This window comes from Papio anubis, chromosome 12, assembly GCF_008728515.1.
Source record: "Papio anubis isolate 15944 chromosome 12, Panubis1.0, whole genome shotgun sequence".
NCBI lineage: Eukaryota > Metazoa > Chordata > Mammalia > Primates > Cercopithecidae > Papio > Papio anubis.
In genome coordinates this window covers 66517598-66538297 of record NC_044987.1, presented here as the reverse complement: position 1 = coordinate 66538297, position 20700 = coordinate 66517598, and the positions used below count along the sequence as shown (strand labels likewise).

General features: G+C 41.9%; 1 protein-coding gene across 2 annotated transcripts in view; it reads right to left on the bottom strand.

Moving 5' to 3' along the window:
• The window catches only part of SYT9 (synaptotagmin 9), a 238083-nt gene extending 235601 nt beyond the window's left edge, over positions 1 to 2482 (bottom strand). The window contains exon 1 of one of the 2 annotated variants that reach the window (XM_021926136.2): positions 1902 to 2482. In XM_021926136.2, coding sequence (XP_021781828.1) covers positions 1902 to 2046 — 145 coding nt within the window. In that variant the 5' untranslated portion in view covers positions 2047 to 2482. The remainder of the gene's footprint in view (positions 1 to 1901) is intronic. The other variant, XM_017948677.3, reaches the window with a different exon arrangement.
• Between the last annotated feature and the right edge of the window lie 18218 nt (positions 2483 to 20700).

The window sequence follows — 20700 nt, the reverse complement described above, 5'->3', positions numbered from 1 at the left end:
CTGAAGGAGAGGGTGCACTTAGGATGTAATCTTTGGCCTCGTTTCCTCTCACCTCGCACTGGAACCCCCCACCCCCACCCCTTCCCTCATGAGCTGGCTACTTTCCAACACAAACCAAAGAGCCAGAGGGGCATGGGGCTACTTCAAAACCCTGTGTCCTAGTTTAAGAAAGGAGAGCACTAATATCAGGAACTCAGAGCAGCAAGGTCGACTCCTATCTATAGCTATTCCTCAGCCAAGGAATCAGATTTACTCTTGTAAGAAGTCCTCTTAGTGAATCTTTCTCAGGGGTTGCCTGGTGTAGGGGCTGAAGAGAACCTGAAAACACAGGATCCAGCCCCTGGATTAAAAGGAGCAGAGACAGAAAACTGGCCAAAAATATGTGATTCAAAGATAGGCCTCATCCATCTTCTCTTGTAAAGCCAAAGACAACTGCATATGTGGGATAACAAGGAAAACTCGTGGTCCGGTAATAGGCAAGGAAGTGAGATGTTTCAATACTAACACTTGCTTTGGGCAAAGCATGTAAAATAATTGTCTTGCTTCTGCTGCTTAAGGACGAACTTCCCCAACTTAGCACATCTTCGATAAACTTAGTTAATATAACCATTGGCAATGGAAAACAATATTTTTTCTTTTTCAATAGAAAAAAAGCCTCCGGTAGGGAAAATCTGATATAAACTTTTAAATTTTAGCAGATGACTTCACCCCACACACCCATCTTGAATATATCAAGGAGATACTATTTAAGTCTGGCTCAGTGTTGACACTCGTTATAAATCAAATAATTATTTAATTTATCTTTTGGATAAATGGATTTTTATATAATAAATTGGTTTCAGCTCGTCCATGATACTTTGCAAGGCAATAGCTCATTTCCAATATTTATACATAGCAATATCAAGAGAAAGGCCATTTTCTCATCCCATTTTTAACAATCTAACCACACTATGCTTTTCTGGTAAGTACTTAGGTTGGCAGAATATTCGAGAAAACTCTTTCTCCAGGTGAGAAACATCTCAAGCAAACATTGGAAGGAATGCATTTTCCACTAGCCAGTAGTGGATGAGACGACCTGGGAGACACAGGGACCTCGGGAAAAGCAAATGGCTCCGCTAAAACTCCCTCCTCCAACCTTAATTGGTCAAATGCCAAAATAAATGAACTTTCCAAAGTTAAGAGCTTTGCAACTTTCACTAGGAATAACTACAGGTGCACAAGCCAGGACCGACGAGCCTACCGACCCCAGAGTGGCCGGCGGTAGTCGCTGGTCGAGCCCAGCGCCCAGGCCCAGGCCACCTCCACGCCGTGCGACCTGCCGGGAATGGGTTCAGGCCCGTCTGCCCAAGACGAAAAGCTCCCTGTCCCCGGCCCAACGCCGGATCGCGTCCCGCCCTTCTCACCCCAGACCAAGGAAAGGAACTAGACGCTCAGGAGAAACAATGAGCAGCACCCAGTGGGATTCGGCCCCAGCCCGAGGCCGTCCCCAACTCCCAACTTCCCAGAGTTTCCTTCGGCCTCGTCCCCCTTCCCACGCCTCCGAGGCCGCCTTGGCCTCACCTCGCTCTGAATGCAGATAGCCCAGGAAGTGGAGAGCGTAGCTCGGAGCTAGGGAGCCGCCCCCAGGAGCCCTGGCGATGGGAGCGCAGGTGGCGGGCGTGGTCCCTCCAACCCTGCCCCAGCCGACCCGGACTCGGCCTCCGTGCAGTAGCCACCGCCCGAGTCCCCGCCTGGCTACAGCATCAGGCCACAGTGCGATGGTTCTTGATCCCTCTCCTGGCTCGGTGGCCGCCCCCCGCCCTCTCCCAGTCCTCGTCGCTCTTCTGCCTCAGGCCCCGGTGCGGCCCCAAGTCCCAGCCCAAGGCCCTTGGGTCCCTCCAGGCGGCGGTGGCGGCACTCACCTGGGTCGCGGAGCCGGGGTCTGGCACGGTCCCGCAGGTGGTAGATGAAATCCTGGCAGCTGTCGTGCTCCAGGGCCCCACGGGCACAGAGCTCGGCCAGCAGCTGCAGCGCCTGGTGACAGAGCGCGTCCCTGGCCCCGGGCATCGCCCCCCCGCATCCTCGGACCGCGCCGGGCAGGCGGGCGCAGGAGACAGCCCTCCGCCTGCCAGCTCAGAGCCGCCGCTTCCGGGCCGTCCGCGCTCACCGCCAGGGACCCGCCGGGAAACGGTCCGAGCCCGATCCCGAGCCTCAGACCCAGCCGGCCCGGCCTCCCACCGGTTGCATGCAGCTCTTCGCCAGCCGGTCGGTCAGGTTTTCTCTGTCTCCCGCCGGGTCCCTCTGTCCCTCCCCCAACACCGAGGAGAGGCGGCGCCGCACAGCCCAGAGCGCCTCTCTGCTTGCGCTCCGCCCGCTACTCGCGGCCACCGCGGGGCGGGGCCGGGTCAGGAGTGCGCGCCGCAGGGTAGACTTGCGGCGGCCCCAGACGGGGACCTAGGGTACGCCCCGGCTCCTGGCCAAGCGGCAGACTTGGTTTGGGACCTCGCGCCCAGAGCGGCCGCGCCCTGGCTTGGGGAGTGTGAGCGTGTGCGCGCTCCGGGCGCTGGAGCTACTCCACCCCTCAGCCCTGATGCAAACCAAGAACCCGTTTCCACCACCCTGCGTGTGTCCGAAGCACGTTCTTGGATGCCTGGTGCGAAGATTGCAATCTGGGCACACCCGCCAGATGCGCAGAACTGAGTCCCTGTTTGGAACTTGGAAAGAGCTGCCTGGGTTTGAACCATGGGCCTATGGGTGTCAGATGCCCAAATGCAGGGTTTGGGTCCAAGATTCGCCAACAAAGGAAGGATTTCCCAAGCACAGGCCCTTTTCGACCACCGTGGTGATTTGGAGAAGGTGGAGGCTGTAGGTCAGAACTAAGATCAAATAAATAAACGACTCCCGGGAAAGACTCTGAGGCTTACCTGGGCGTCTTAGGTCTCGGTTAGTTTTCTAAGCAACCGTTTGGAAATCCAAACATTGCCAATGTGACTTCAGCACCCAAGGAGGAGTATCACAGAATCTTGGAGAGTTGGAAGGAACCTCAGGGCACCTTTCATCCACCCATCTTTTCAGCTTTTCAAGCAATAAAGCCTAGAAATAATCACGAAGTACTGTGTGTGTGTGTGCGTATCGCTGTGCCACAAGCCTTTTAGGTGCATAATCTCATTTAATTCTGTACACAGTTCAACGAGGTCTGTGTAACTGTTATCCTCATTTTACCAATGAAAAACTGGGGGCGGGGGACTCACAAAGGTGTTACTTGCTCAAATTCACACATGATGAAGGTAGTTTTGATCTTCTTTCTTTCTCTTTTTTTCTTTCTTTCTTTCTTTCTTTCTTTCTTTCTTTCTTTCTTTCTACTTTTTTCCTTCTTTTTCTTTTGTCTTTTTTATAATACTGGTGTTCAGGCCCCCACTCTAGAACAATTACAGTAGGATCTCTAGAACTGGTAACTATCATTCTTAGCCATGAAGTTGTGCTGTCTCTACGGGCGTTTCACAATTCATATTGCACAGAAAGGTAATTTGGGACCCCATAGAATGCTCAGGCAACAGGCAAGCTTTGAAATCCTGCTGTGAATGGTACTAGGGCTTCAGGGAACTTATATGGGAATAGCAGAGAAAATGCAAAGCTGTAAAGGTAAAGATGCCTCCAGAGAGTTGCAAAGAGACAAGCAGAGGAAGGAGAAACCAGCTTTAAGGGAGCCTGTAGGGGAGGTTGAGCAGATGCTGTTTCTTCAAAGGGGGGAACCCCTAGAGAAGGAGAAACCCTGCATTTGGGCATCTGACACCCATAGGCCCATGGTTCAAACCCAGGCAGCTCTTTCCAAGTTCCAAGCAGGGACTCAGTTCTGCGCATCTGGTGGGTGTGCCCATGAACAGAGAAGGTGACACCAGAGATAGTGTGATGCTGGGGGTGGGGGGGGGGGAGCCGTATAGTAATGGTGAGAAGGTATGTGTGTTGAAGCACGTAAAAATATTACACTAATGCCATATGTCAGTGAGGAACTGAAAGCAACAAGTTCAGTTAAAAAATGACTTTCATAAACCAAGCAAGAAATGATGAAGGCTTAAACCAGGCCAAAGGCATTAGCTGATTGCTAGAAACATCCAAATTTGAAAAACATTTCAAGTATTAAGTGACAAGATTGTAACCAAGGGAATAAGAAAGAAGCAAAATGCACAAATGTTTCAAAACGTTACATGGGTCATATATATTCACACCCTAATAACACTTAGAAATGCAAGCCTAGAGTTTAGGAGAGAGGGAAGACTGGCATTCATCATTGGAAAGGTAGAAATTGAGTTGCCACATGGGATGGTTCCTTCAAGAAAGAAGAGTTGAAGAAATAAAAGAGCAGTTTGGAAGGTAGCAATCACAGAAGGAGGAAAGATTGTACAGAGGGGAGTCATAGTGGTCATGGGAGGAGGAGTGTGTGGTAGAGGAGTGATCAACAACATCAACTGTAAACTCTCAAATATAGTTTAAGGAGAAAAAACTAAAAAGTGTCCTTTGGATAAAGCAGATAGTAAGACATTCAAGATTTAGACAGACTAGTTACAATGCAACCAACCTTGTACAAGTTAACATTTTTGTGCCTAGGGTTTCTCATCTTATTTCAAAGATAATGTGTATCTTTGGACTGTTGCAAAAATTAAATAAAGCAATATGTTTAAAGTGCTTATAATAGTGCTGCCACATAGTATGGGCACAACCCATATGTGTTTTTGTTGTTTCTGTTATGTTTCTACTAGAATGTACTAGGTGCTAAACACACTGTCTTAATCTATTACTTACAACATCCCAAAGTGGCTGATAGTATTATTTCCTATTTTACAGGCAAAGAAAGTAAAATCAGGTGGTTAAACAATGTGTTCAAGGACAAATTGACAGACTGTTTCCAAAGACAGCTACAGCCATCCCTCCCATTCCATGTGTCCTTTTGGAGTGTGTGAGTTAACTACTCTTCCCATCAACAAGTCAAGTCTATTCCCCTTCTCCTTGAATTTGGGCCTGCCTTGTGACTCACTTTATTCAACAGAATGTATGTAAGTGAAATTCTGAGCTGAGTCTAGACTTGAAAAGATCTTGCAACTTTTAAAGGATATCTTGCTGGAGAGGGGTCCAGAAGAATGAGGAAAAAATGCGGGAAAGGACATACTGCTATAGAATGAACTGTGTCCCCCGAAAATTCTGCTGTTGAAGCCCTAATTCCTGATGTCACTGTATTTGGAGATTGGACTTAATTAAGAATAAACTAGGTTTAAAGGTAGAGTCCTGATCCAATAGGATTAGTTTCTTTATAAGAATCATCAAACCAGTTGGCTATAAGTATTTGGGTTTATTTCTGGGTTCTCTATTGTGTTCCGTTGGTCTGTAAACCTATTTTCATACCAGTACCATGCTGTTTTGGTAACTATGGTCTTATAGTATAGTTTGAAATCAGGTAATGTGATGCCTCCTGATTTGTTATTTTTGCTTAGTCTTGCTTTGGCTATGTGGGCTCTTTTTTTGGTTCCATATGAATTTTGGAATTGTTTTTTTGTAATTTTATGAAGAATGATGGTGGTATTTTGATGGGAATTGTGCTGAATTTGTAGATTGCTTTTGGTAGTATGGTCATTTACACAATATTAATTCTACCAATCCATGAGCATGGGGCATGTTTCCATTTGTTTGTGTCATCTCTGATCTCTTTCAGCAGTGTTTTGTAGTTTTCCTTGTAGAGGTCTTTCACCTCGTTGTTTAGGTATATTCCTAAGTATTTTATTTGGAAAGGATGCCCTATTCAACAAATGGTGCTGCAATAATTGACTAGCCACATGTAGGAGAATGAAACTGGATCCTCATCTCTCACCTTATACAAAAATCAACTTAAGATGGATGAAGGACTTAAATCTAAGACCTGAAACTATAAAAATGCTAGAAGATAACATTATTAAAACTCTTCTAGACATTGGCTTAGGCAAGGATTTCATGACCAAGAACCCAAAAACAAATGCAATAAAAACAAAGATAGTAAATTTCTGGGACTTAATTAAACTAAAGAGCTTTTGCATGGCAAAAAGAACAGTCAGCAGAGTAAAGAGACAACTCACAGAGTGGGAGAAAAATCTTCACAATCTATACATCTGACAAAGGACTAATATCCAGAATCTACAATGAACTGAAACAAATCAACCAGAAAAAAAAACAAACAATCCCATCAAAAAGTGGGCTAAGGACATGAATAGACAATTCTCAAAAGAAGATATACAAATGGCCCACAAACATATGAAAAAAATGCTCAACATACTAATGATCAGAGAAATGCAAATCAAAAGCACAATGCAATGCCACCTTACTCCTGCAAGAATAACCATAATCAAAATCAAAACATAGTAGATGTTGGCTTGGATGCAATGAACAGGGAACACTTCTACATTGCTAATGGGAATGTATCAACTCACTAGTACAACCACTGTGGAAAACAGTGTGTAGATTCCTTAAATAACTAAAAGTAGAACTACCATTTGATGCAGCAGTCCCACTGCTGGGTATCTACCCAGAGGAAAAGGAAAAAGATACTTGCACATGTATGTATATAGCAGCAGAATTCACAATTGCAAAAACGTGGAATAAATCCAAATGCCATCAATCAACGAATGGATAAAGAAACTGTGGTGTGTATATATATATATATGTATATTATATGTCATATATATGTATATGTATATTATATGTCATATATATATATGATGGAATACTACTCACCTATAAAAAGGAATGAATTAATGGCATTCATAGTGATCTGGATGAGACTGGAGGCTATTATCCTAAGTGGAGTAGCTCAGGAATGGAAAACCAAACATCATATATTCTCACTCACAAGCGGAGCTAAGCTATGAGGATGCAAAGGCATAAGAATGACACAATGGACTTTGGGGACTCAGGGGAAAGGGTGGGAAGGGGACAGGGGATAAAAGACTACAAGTAGGGTGCAGTGTATAGTGCTTGGGTAATGGGTGCACCAAAATCTCACAAATCACCACTAAATAATTTACTCATGTAACCAAACACTACCTGCTCCCCAATAACCTATGGAAATAAAAAATAATTTTTAAAAGGAGTCATCAAAGAGTTTGCTTTCTCTCTGCCATGTAAGGACACAGTGAGAAGGCAGCTCTCTGCAAGCCAGGAAGAAAGCCCTCACTAGAAATGGAATTGGCTGCAACCTTGAGCTTGGACTTCCCAGCCTTCTGACTGTGAGAAAATAAATTTCTATTGTTTAAGCCACCCAGTATATGCTATTTTGTTACAGTAGCCGTGGAAGACTAAAACAGATGTTTCAGTCAGCAGCCAGTCTAAGACCCCACACATGTGAGTGAGGCCATGGACCTCTCGAGCTTGGACCTTCCAGCCCATAAATGAGTACAGCAGACAATAAGTGAAGCAGACGTGAACCATCCCCATTGACCAAATTTCTCACCCACAAAATCATGAGCAATAAAATGGTGGTCGTTTTAAGCCGCAGAGTTTGGGAGCAACTTTTTAATGCAGCAATAGACATCTGAAATTTGCACAAAACTGGTAAATGATAGAAACAGGACTGGAATCCATGTCTTTGTGGCTCCAAAGCCTCTGTTCTTCTGCAATTATAGTAGAGTGGTGCGGGTGGAACCAGCTGAACACAGGATTAAAAAGTACATGGAAACTGAAGAAGTAGAGTTAGCTGAAATATGCTACCTTTCCCCAACTATTTGTTCTTTCATTCATTGAACAAATATTTATTCCTCTATGATTCAGAAAGCATGACAAGTCCCCTGTGACTCAGGAAGCCTTTCAGGTCCAGGTTAATATATAAAGAAATAAACAATGATCCTTGCTCTCTGAGGCAGTGCTTCTCAGTCTTGTACTTGTCATGGCATAGATAGAAAAATGAACTTTTTATAGCACATGGGGGTAACGGACTAGGCCACTGGTGGCCAGCAGGGACGGTGGCAGAAGGAATCAATGTCTCAGCCCAGGTATTACCCATTCTGTGGCACACTGAGCTTCCCTGGTGCCCAGGTTAGGAAGTTTTGCTATTTAGACCTACCAAGTAGAAGTAAAAGTAAATCTTTTGAGAGAAGGACAAGGACAGAGGAGATGGTAACTGAAAAAAAAAGTGCATAGAAGAAAAGCTGTTTGAAGATAGGAGCGACTTCAGAATGTTTTTATCAAAGTTTCCCAAAGTAAGGTTCATTTGCCTTCTGTTCTGAAATTGCCTGGATTTCTTAAGAAAATGCTGGTTCCTGGGATTCACCCAGACTTACAGAAGTATTTCATAAAGAGCATCCCAGATGCTATGGTTGGACAAAAATACATGTTGAAATTTAATAGCCATTTTAACAGTATTGAAAGGTAGAACTTTGAAGAGGTGATTAGGCCATGAGGGCTCCACTTGCATGTGTAGAATTAATGCTATTATAAAAGGGTAAGTTTGGTCCCCTTTTGTCTCTTTGCCCTTCCACCATCTACCATGTGATGATACAGTAAGAAGGCCCTTGCCAGATGCCAGTGCCTTCATCTTGGACTTCCCAGACTCCAGAATTATAAGAAAATAAATGTTTGTTCTTTTTAAATTACCCAGTCTTAGGTATTCTGTTACAGCATTGCAAACAGAATAAGACACTGGGTAATGCTTCTGAACAATGAAGTTTGAGAACCTCCAGTTTCTATGCTGAGGAAAAAAAGTCTTTGGTGGGTGACAGAATAGAACCCTGACTCAAAAAACAAAAACAAAAACAAAATAAGAGAGAAAAGAAAGCAGAAAAGAAAAGAAAAATGCCTTCGGAAAAAGATATTTGAAGTCACCTACAGTGTCCCTGAATGATAACATTAATGATTATAACCGATCGTTATTAAGCATTTGTTACATACCATCATGTACTTGATATATGTTGTTGCATTTAATCCTGACCACCCAGCAAGGCACACATTATGTTTCCATTTTACAGATGAGGAAACAAGAACAGAGAAGTTTAGTAACTTCTCTATGGAACTTCTCCGGCTTATTGGAGACAGCCAGCATTCAAATTCAGGTTTGTCTGGCTCCAGAGCCTATGTTTTCCATGCCACACTGCCGCTCCAAGTCATGTCCAGAGCACAAATATCCAATATATTTATCCATTTTTTGTGTGACATTGCTCGGGTTCTCTCATCATCTTATCTACTGTCTTCTACGTGTGCTGCAACTGGTCAAAATCCTTTCTGAAATAGGGCCCCTGAGCTGAGCCCAGCACTCCTTCACCCTTTAACATCAATGTCTTTCTCTCTCTGTGCCTCAGGCTTCTGAGTTGCTGCTTGGGTTGCAGCATCTCAACATGCAGTGGATGAAATCCCATAAATCTTTCATGCTTCTCTTAGACCACATCCTTACTGCTGTTCCTATGACCTAGATTCTGTGCTTTGGGAAATGGTTTGGGATTCTTAACAGCAAAACTTTCTATTAATTGTCATTTTGTTTTATTCAGTTACTTGCCAGATAGTTGCTTTTAACAAAAGAAAATAAGATTTAATTAGCATGACTGGTTCTCAGTGAACCCATGCTACCTCCTAGCGATTAGCACTCCCATCAAATGCTCAAAAACTTCCTATTTAATTATCCAAAAAAGGTATTCATGCTAACATTTGCTTTAGAGCCTGAAGTATACATAATTTGTCTGGACCAAGAGACTAGCACTGATTTAGAGTTCATGTTCTGTGACAATCACTCTCATCTTGGGCATCAATAGCCTTTCGTCTGTGAGCTTTATTCTTTACTGTTTTGAGTGAATTTTCTTGAGAGATGAAATAAAAGCAAATTGAGAATTGAGCAGCTCTACTTTGCCCATGTGTATGTTATCATTGCACCATTATTCCAGTAGCAGTTGTTCTGGTATGTTCAAAATCCGTATTCCTCTCTCCTGGACTGTGTGTATTTCTTTCCAGTTTTATGACGTACAATTATAAAGTTATAAGTCCATTTCTTTCACTTTAAAGAAAATAGAGATTTATTGACTTTAGAATTTAAAAAGATACACCATACACAAAAAACGAACAGAAGGGGATGTTCTGGGTCGGAGGGCCTGGCACTCCTCTGCTGTCTCTTAGTGGACTCTCATGGTTTTACATTTGTTCATCTTTTCAAAACAAGGCCAGAAGGGAGAGCAGAGGTCAGATTTCTGCTGAACTGAGACTGAGAAAAACCTGGACCTCAGTACCCTCCACCACCAGATGAATTTTTTTTAAAAATGCTTTCTGCGTCCCTAGAGCTGTCTTTCAAAGTGGCTGACGACTCTCATCCTGGGCAGGTCTGGGCAACTGCTGCAGTCAATCTGGATGCTCCAAAGACAGAAGAGGATGATGAAATCCAAAATTGGTTAGAGAGTGTCACAAGTGGTTGTAGACTATCCAACTGTCCAAAAGATGCCAGAAAAAACAATTCCAACGAACCAACCCCTTTCCTCGTCGCCCACAGCAAGCCTTCCCCATCCCCAGGGATGAAAATGAATCTAGAGCAGGTGGACTGACACTCAGCTGCCTGCTTAGGAAAAAAAGGGTAAATGTGCACATTTATGGGTGAGAATATGGGTCGTGAGCACTTAAAGAAGAGTTTTAGCAATCCCTTTCTTGATCTTTTACTTAGTAACAAAGCTTTGACAAAAATCTCTGTGTACACAGAAAGAGAGGGAGGAGGTAAGAAGGGGAAGGGGAGGCAGAAGGGGGAGAAAGAGGGAGAGATCCACTATATTGCCACTGGCCTTATTCGGAGACCATAGAAAAACCATACATTTGTCTCAGCCCTACTCTGTGCAAAGAACCAGGCTTCATATTGTCTGCCGAGTTTAGTGCTTAATCACATTAGTCAAAAGCCAATCAATTAATCAAAAGTTTATTCAGTGAACACTAAATGCAAAGATATTTGATACAACTTTTGTGTTGGTTCTTAATTTCCATATTTAAGCTTTCCTTCTCTGCTTATGTCATTCATTCATTAATTGTAACTGCACAATTATTGCTGTCTTATCATAGAAATATTTTTTCTCTGTGTATATTTTATTTTCTCTACTTTTCAGAAATGTTCTTTCAGAAACGTTATCCTCTTCATATTGGTTATACTTTATTTTTATTTATTTATTTATTTACTTATTTATTTATTTGTTTTTTGAGACAGAGTTTCACTCTCATTGCCCAGGCTGGAGTGCAATGGCACGATCTCAGCTTACGGCAACCTCCGCCTCCCGGGTTCAAGCAATTCTCCCACCTCAGTGTCCCGAGGAGCTGGGATTATAGGTGCTCACCACCATGCCTGGCTAATTTTTGTATTATTAGTAGAGACAGGGTTTCACCATGTTGGTTAGGGTGCTCTTGAACTCCTGACCTCAGGTAATTCTCCTGCCTCGGCCTCCCAAAGTGCTGGGATTACAGGCGTGAGCCACCTCGCCCGTCCTGGTTATACTTTAAATTACCTCCATTACAAATTTTCTTGAGGTTTTTTCCCCACCTACCTACTCCTAACTTTATTCTTTCTCATTCTTTCCATAAATTCATTCTGCAAAGCTCTTCTTGGGAAGCAAAGTGAAGTTTAGAATCCTAGAGGTCTATTTCAAAGTCAAAATTACTATCATTGCTTTATTAAAATTATTTTTACTGTTTTTTGAAATCATACTATGTGCCAGACACAATAAAAATGCTCTAAATATATTAGCTCATATAATCTCTATAACAACCCTATGAGGAGGATGTTGTTCTTAATTATCACCACTTTTCTACTGAAGAAATGTAAGCACAGAAACCAGGTATCCTGCCCAAATTCGCACAGCTGATCAGCAGGAGAGTTGGGCAGTATGACTCCTGAGCCCTGCTCTTAACCACCCCAGATGGGTCCAGGGAAAAGCACAGAGCTCACATCCTGAAGCTGAATAGTCCCAAATGGCCAATAAAGGCAGCACTGGCTTTCACCAACTCTGCAGTCAGATCTATGCCTTCATTTTGTTTTCTGCTTGTGAGGATGGGCAGGGTCTGACCAATGCACATTAGAGCCCCATGTGGTCTTTCCAGACCAGCCTATGCATCCATTTACAGCAGACATTTATTGAGCAGTTGCTCTGCATCACATGCTGTATGCTGTGCTTTATGTGTTTTTAATTTAATCATTTCCATGAGCATTTGAAATAATTATTGTAATTAGCATCCGGACTTTATAGAAAGAAACATTGAAACTCTGAAGTCTAATTCACCTGCCCAAAGTCACATAGCTAGTAGCCAATGGGACAGAAATGTGAACCCATGTTTGGGAGACTCCGGAGACTGAAGTGTAACCACCACACAATATGTCTCCTATTAGAATTATCTGGCAGGATTTTTCAAATTTGATATACAGTCTTTCAGACTCTTATGACCCCCTGGACAAATGCAGGAGAACCAAATCCACACATTGAAATGAATTATATGCAGCTTACTAAAGAATTGATTAAAGCCCAGGTGATTATACTACAGACTATAAACAAAACACTCTGTGCTGTTGTTATTCTTCTAATCTAGTCCTACTTGACTAATCAATCAATCTGTGATCCTAATTAATCAGTCAGCGATTCCACTGTGGTCTGAATCCTTCCAACTGGCTTTTTCCTGGTCCTTAGCTACTTTTCTTCTGCACTTCAGCCTTTAATGTCCATGTGCATTAGAGTTACCTTCCTTCACCACAGAGACTTCAATTTCTCTATCTGCAACTCACCAAAGTTCATACTCTGCATAGAAATTTTCTAATAACTGAACATTTTCTTTCTATTCAATAACTGCAAAATAATTGCTGTTCATTACCACATAAATATGTTTTCTCTACTTCTATCTGGGTAGTACCTCACTAAGTTTCTCTGTTATCATTTTTCACTCCTTTTCATACAGATCTCTAAGATACGTGCTGTGTGTGGGGGGTGAGAGAGAGAGAGAGAGAGAGAGAGAGAGAGAGTGTGTGTGTGTGTGTGTGTGTGTGTGTGTGTGTGTTTTAAATAACACCTCTTCCTTCTTGTTGGGAATAGAGTAACTCTTTTTCTAGGCTTGGCCAGTAGAGGAAGTAATGGACTCTTATCTATTGCAATATAAACCAGTGTCTCAAGATACATGTGGATATAACAAAAAATATAGTTTGTTTTTCTTTTAAAACTTTTTATTCCCCATGGAAGACTATTGCTTTCCAAGGAGAATTAGAATTTCTCAGGTTTGTCAGTGCACAGCAGTGAGTCAAGGTGAGGTCTTATTTTGCATTTCTTAAAGGGTCTTCTCGGTTTAGACCCTTTCTGAGAGTGTGGTGTATTGAAAGGAGGAAAAACTCATTAAGTTTAGATAATGAGTTTTTATGCAAAATCTGAACTTCAATGAACTGTAGATGGCTGCCTGACTTGGAGGGTTTAATTAGAAGAGGTATATCTTAGTTAGAAGACATATACCTTTTAAACTATAACTTTAACCTCCATTGATTAAAATACATCTTAATTTTTTAAGACATAAAAAAGTTCATTACATATCATTTGTCCTGTTTGAAATAGTAGTTCATTTAAAGCAACATAATGTTATTTGCGAACTTCTTTAAGGATACTACTTGAATCAAATAGTAGGAGATGGTCTTCACTTCATGTTTTAAAATTTGCGGAATACTAGAAGACATATTCAAAGCTTGTTTGTGGAGGCTGGTTTTCAGTCATTTACTGTGACATTTATGAGGAAAATGTCTTGCATGTATTATTCAAGAAAGAAACAGTAGACAGGTTTTATAAAGCATTGGAGTTTTTCTTTTGTTTTGATTCGGTCCCTATTTTTCTTCAGTATCTAGCAGTGGTTAGGCTCAATTGACAGTGAAACTCACTTAAAGTCAATCTGTTATATGAAACTTCAAACACAGATGCAAGTTAAAATGTGGAAACTGGTCATTACCTTCAAATATAGACAGCCAGGAATGGACTGGGGTGAGGTGAGGGTAGGGAGGAATTGGGACTCGGGAGGCTGGACAGCTAACCACTTGGACCTCTGAGATGTGCTTTGGTCTTCTTCTTTTCTCATGGGCTACTCTCTTTCTTTCTCTTTCACTGGCTTTCCCTCTTCTCCCTGACCTCTAACTGTTGGCATGCCACAGAGTTTGGTCCTCAGACCTGCATTCCTCCCTTGCTACCCTTGTTCCTAAGGATTTCACTCAGTTCCGTGGTTTTAAATTCCTTCTATATGCTGATGACTCTCAAGTTTATATAATCAGCCATGATCTCCCTTTTAGCTTCAAATTCATGTGTTAATCTATGTGCAACTATTCAAATGTGTAACTTCACCTTCACCTCAACCTGTTTCTACCCAACCTTTCTTACCTAAGTAACTTATTGATTTAATTGCTCAGGTCTAAACTAATGCATCATTCCTTCTATCTCATTTTTTCCCTTCTCCCTCCTAATCCAAAACATCAGCAAATCTTGTTGCTTTTAGGTATGTCCTTCTCTCTGCCCCTACTCTGTTACCCTAATACAAGCCACCATCACCCTCTGCCTGCATCCTGTAATAACTGCCTAAAGCAGACAGTATTGTTGCTTACTCAGTATCTATTAATCTACAGAAAAGCCCTATTTTTTAAATATAGCCTACCTTCTTCCACCTAGCCAGGTGCTTTAAGGGAGTCTGACTTCTTTCCCAGATCTTGGAGGTCAAAACTAATTAGTCCAAGGCAGTTGTGGTAAAACCATTCTTCTTTCCAGTGTTAGGTTTAGGATGGAGCACCTGACATAATTAGGGCTAATGAGACATGAAGGAAAGTCTATAGAGGGCTGCTGAATAAGGTGCCTCACTATTACAAAGAGAATGCTATAGTCAAACTGCCACCAGCCAGATAGGATGACGAAATGCACAGGGAAAGGCCCAGGCTTGAGCGCTCCAGTACAGTGGACCCAGAATCTTGGCGATTCACCCCATGCAGTCCTCTTCTTCTGCACTTACTGTTAAGGAACTAGTTCATTCCATATTATTTAAGCTACTTTGAGGCAGCGTTTTCTGTCACTTGCCTTCAAAGGTTTTTATGTCAGTCTGAGTTCCTAGTTGCCAATAACAGAGCTCACTAGATAGTTTAAACAAAATGTATGAAAGAATATCCTGGAGTGAATCAGGCGTGGGGGTCAGGTAGCCGGAAACAATATCCATGTTCTGTCAGCAGACAGCTCCAATGCTGACCCTACCACTCCTACCACTGCTGGATGCAGCACAGCAATTCACAGGGACAGAGGTGGGCACAAGATTCCCCACTGGCAACTTTACCTCTGCCTCCTCTGAAAGCAAAATTTCCCTCCACCACCTTCACCGGAATTTGTTCTCTGCATTACTGGCTTCTTCATATCATTCTTTCCTAAGTTGAAGTCTCAGGCAGGAGGATAATGTTGACAAAGGTCAGGACTGCAAGGGAGGCTGAGTGTGGTAGCAGGGTTCACAAAGGGGATGCATTCATCATCTGTTGTTATGTAACAAATTACCCCCACAATGAACAGCTTAAAACAGCACATATTTATCATTTTTTAGTTTCTAAGTGTCAGAAATTCAGAAGCAGTTTAGGTGCGTGGTTCTGGTTCAGGGTCTGCCATGAAATTCCAGTCAACTTGCTGGCCAGAGCTGCATCATCTGAAGGCTTGACTGGGGCTGTTTTCAATAATGCCTACTGGTTAGCTATTGGCTGGAAGTCTCAGTTTCTCATCATGCAGGCCTCTCTACAAGGATACTGGGGTTTTCTTAAGAAATGGCAGCTGACTATTCCAGAGTGAGTGACAAGAGAGAGAAAAAAAGAAAAAGCAAGAGAGGGAGCTCAAGACATAAGCCACCATCTTTTATAACCTAATCTTATAAGTGATATACCATCACTTCTGTTGTGTTCTGTTGGTTACACACACTAACTCTGGTGCCGTGTGGGAGGGTATCACTCAAGGCAGCAAATGCTAGGACATGGGGATCACTAGCAGTTATCTTGGAGGCTGGTTTCCAAGTGGGGAATTCTTTAAACATAGATAGAGTGTATTAAAGAAGCCTGATGCCCAGAAAGCATGAAAAATATGTATTGAAGCAGAGCTTTCCAATATTTTTTACATTGTGGGAGACATGGAAGATGGTGCTCATTTTTCAGCATTCTCTGGTTAAAGGATGAATCTTTCTATGGCCAGAACAGCCCCACAGCTTTGGCCAATCTCGTTCTCTCCTGTTTACACCAAGGGCAGAGGGGATCAATACCTTTTACACCTATAACCTGTTGATGTGCTAAAACATCCTAACTGATGCACTTCCTTCTTCCAATATTGCCTCCTACCAATTCTTTCCCCTCAGAGCAGCCATAGTGATCTTTTAATTCATGAGTTTAATCACGTTGACTTACTGCTTCAATCCCAAATGGCTTCCAATAGCCCTGGAAATTAAGCCCAAACTCCTTTGTTTGATCTATAGTGCCAGCATAGCTGAGCTCCCTCTACCTTTCTGACATCAGTTTGTGCTACTCTCCCTCTTGCTCAGTTTGTCTCAGTCACATTGTTCTCTTTCTGTCCTCAAATGCAATCAATTTGTTACTAACTCCCTGATGTTTCACTTGCTTCTTCCTCAACTTTAGGGACACCTTTTCTGCAGGCTCCTTACTTTTCTTTGCATATTGACCTATACATCACCTTTTCACAGAGCCTTCCATGTTGACCCTGTCTCGCTGCTCTATTTCACATCAATATCCTTCATATCACTTATCACTATCAGAATCTATCTTGCTCATTCCATTAAATCACAAATATTTATTGAACACCTGCTATATGTCAGAAATGGTTCAGGGTTCTGAGTATCTGTTTGCTTGTTGTTATTTGTTTGTTTTTGTTTTTGCTTACTCCCATCCCCCATTCCCTCTGACAACTAGGATGTTCACTCCATGAGGCTAGGGACCTTGTCTGCCTTGTTTGTCACCAAGAATCCAGCATCTAAGACAGTGCCTGACACATAGGAGGTGTCCAGTGAATAATTATTAAATGAAAGAAGGTGGATAGTGAAGGGCAACACTCAGATCCAGATGGGCTAGGGTACTCATGAGAGCATGGGTCAGGAGCTTAGCAAACCCGTAAGAACCATGCTGTTGTTTTCTTTTCTCTGGGCATAAAGTAATTGCTCAGTAATTCAGCCAAGCAAGTTTGTAGACAACAACTTGCCCAGTATTTGACGAAGAGTAGATTTTTTTTTTTTTTTTTTTAATGCTTGTCTGGTGATTGAGTGACCTGGTATAATTTCAAGAAAAACCCTTAGGAGAAATATATCAAAACCGTTCGATGATTTTGTCTGCAAATATGAAGATTCAAAAGCACCCGAGGAAGCTAATCTTTTCCTGCTGGCTGAAATGAAAACGCATTACCCCTGTATGTAAAATTATACAGCAACTGAGTTTAAAATGGAGAAGAAAACAGAAGGGCTTAGAAACAGGTCTGTAATTTTACGCCAAGTTTGAAATATCTTACCTTGAATTTGTATCCAAGATTTAGGTCCTTACTATCTGTGCTACCTAGTGTAATGGATGGAAACCTGGGCCAAGAGCAGTTCCCTGGACTATTGTCTTTGCTTCTTTCCGATTGCTTAAGGCTGATGAGTTGAGCACCTCCTGGCTAAATATGGCCTTATCAGTCACTGTGTGCTCCTTAAATGTATAAGGTCAGGTTGTTACCTGCAGGGCCTCACATTAGCCATGTAAAAATTTTTTAATAAAATTATAAAACAATGCAAAGGGATGGAGAGAGTAATTCTATCTAGAAGAACTAGGCTATTATTTGATCTTGTGGCCATAAGAAATTTACTTACTATGTCTGGATAGAAGTATTTCCTTGGCAAAATAGCATGTTTGACAAGACAGGACCCTTTTGGGCTCTAATAATCTAACGCTGAAGTTAGAGTAGCTGGTTTCATATGTATTAGTCTCATCTTCCCTGCTAGACTATCATTGGGTAGGAATAATATCTCAGTCATCTCTCTATCCCAGAGCCCAGGGCCTGTGACCATAGTAGGCATCCATTGAGTGCACATTGATTGGTCAACTAAAATTCATCTTTCTATCTTACTCTAATATTTTAGAATCTAGTAGAATTCAGCATTCCACATTGACATACTTCAAACAATGGAGTTTAAAGGTATATATTAAATACCTGCAGAGAGATATTTCTAGCCTGGTGCCTTACTTTTGTGAATCCTGATGAAGGGCTCGAAGAGGGCTCTGCACCTCAATTTTACTTTGACGGAAATCTATCTGAAAAGCTTCCTCTTGTGAGCTGATCTAAGCCCCTCGCCCCTCCATGATCCTCCCTGAGTCTTAACACCTTAGACCTGTGAACATTAATGTAAATATGTATCTTGAAGATGTGTCTACATGTAAGAATTGTGTGTGTGCATGCATGCAAGTTGTCTGTATCTCTCTGAGTGTGTGCTTGTGTGTTTTCTCCATTGAGAGCGAGTTTTCTATGCCCTGCAGAATTCCCAGCCCAACCTCAGAAACCAGAAGCTTTCCTCCAAGTTACAAAGTTTATCCCAGAGAACAAACATAGATGGAGCTCATGTTTCTTGCTTGTCAGTCCTAGGTCTTCATTCCCTATTCCTGGAGGAAGGAATCTATTCATGAAGATTTAGATAGAGATGACCATGGAAAAGCTACCAGTCTCAGGGTTGTTGGGTTTTGTTTTTGTTTTTGTTTTTGTTTTTGAGTATTAAAAGATAGCAAGCAAGTTTGACATTTTCTACTGAATAGATAATGTTCTGTCAGAAAGACTGGTGCCTGGAAAGTTTTTGCAGACACTTGCTTTAAGTTTATAACTTGCTTTGCTCCCACAGGAGCAAGAAAATGAATCATTTGTTTTTCAACACAGACACACACAGACACACACACACACACACACACACACACACACACACACAGAGAACTATAAAATAAAAAATGATGGCCCAATAAGCTGTCCCCCACCCAAGTTTAAGTCATACCTGTCTGAATGTCTGTACAATTTAAGCACTAAGGTATAAGTGGGTCCAAGTCTAGGTTTCCAGAGACTATCCCGTGAATATTAATATTAATCTGGGATTTTCCACGAACTCAAAGTAGCCTAATATTACACCACTAACACTGTTTCTGGGTCAGGATGACTCCTGAGACGAAGGAAACTTCTATACACTGGAGAAGCTTCAGGTTACTTTTCTTGTCCCCCATCACCTCCACCTTCCCCCAGCACTTGCTGTTCTATTACAGAACTAGTGGGAAGGAGCCCATGTGTGGAGTTGTTGCTGTTCTAAGCACTTTACAAATAATAACTAACTGATTCCTCAAAATAATTATGTAAGGTAGGTGCTATTACTACATCCATCTTACCAGTAAGGAAACTGAAGCATGGAAGCACTTACTCAAGGTGAAAGAGCCAACAATTAGGAGAGCCAGGTATCAAACCCAGGCAGTCTGCCTAGAGACTGCTTTATTAACTGTGAAACCACACTATCTGATGGACCAAACCCCTGTTGCAGGCAGGTTCTAGAAATGAACTTGTAATGTCAATATTAAATAAGATCACAGTTTTAAATAGGACTAAACTTTGGCAATTATGTATTTGAAGATTAATTAATTTTAAGGATTATAACAAGGCAAATGTAAAAATGGAAAACATTGAGAACTTGTTGTAACAGCCCATGGACTATGATTTTTTAAAATGTACTAATAAGAGCAAGGAAACTTCAATTATTTCTCTTCTTTTATCCTCTCATCTTGATATCTCTGGATACAGCGCTCCACCATCTGTCCATATATGCCTCAGCTATGTTGAATCCTGGGAATGGAATTCCTTAAAAGTATACACAAAGAGACCTCTGTAGCCCGTTTTGTGTGGTTGGAGGGAGAGCAACTCCTCTGTATCCTCTGGTAGGTGAAAGCCCTGGACCTCGTAGCATCCTTTGTTAGTGATTTTACTTAAAATCTACCAGATTTTAAAAACAATATTCCTATGTAACTTTTTGCATTTTCATGTTAGGCCATTGGGAAGTGAGGGAAGGCAAGTCAAAGTTTTCTAGTGAGGCTCTGCTGAACCTGTGTTGTCTCTTCTAAGACATATTGCATATGTATCTTAAGAAACAAGTAGAACCATGAAAATGAAAGGTTTGCTATAGTATCCTGTGGCATGTTGCTTTATACTATGATGTATCCTTGAACACATATCATTGTATTTCCTACATTCTGACTCTATTAAATGTTTTATTCCATTTAGAATCCCAAACATAGTCTTTGCCCAAAGTTGTCAACTATCTGCAACATACACTTGATTATTTTTCCCATTGAATTAATTATCTATTGCTGCATAAGAAATTATCCCAAAACTTATCAACTTAAAATAACATATATTTATTTACTCACAGTGTCTGTAGATCAGGAATCCAAGGGTGGCTTAGCTGGGTACTTCTGGTTCAAAGTTTTTAGCAAGTTGTAGATGAGCTTTAAGCCAGGGCTGTGGTCTCATCCGAAGGTTTGTCTAGGGGAGAATTTCCCTTCCAAGCTCACTTATATGATTACTTGGATGTTTCCATTCCTCACAGGCTGTTGAATTGGGCCATTGGCTGGAGAGCTTCTCTAGCAGGCCATTGGAATGGAGACCTTCTCTAGCAGGCCATTGGAGACCTTCTCCAATTCCAAGTCAAGTGGGCCTCTACACCGGAAAGCTC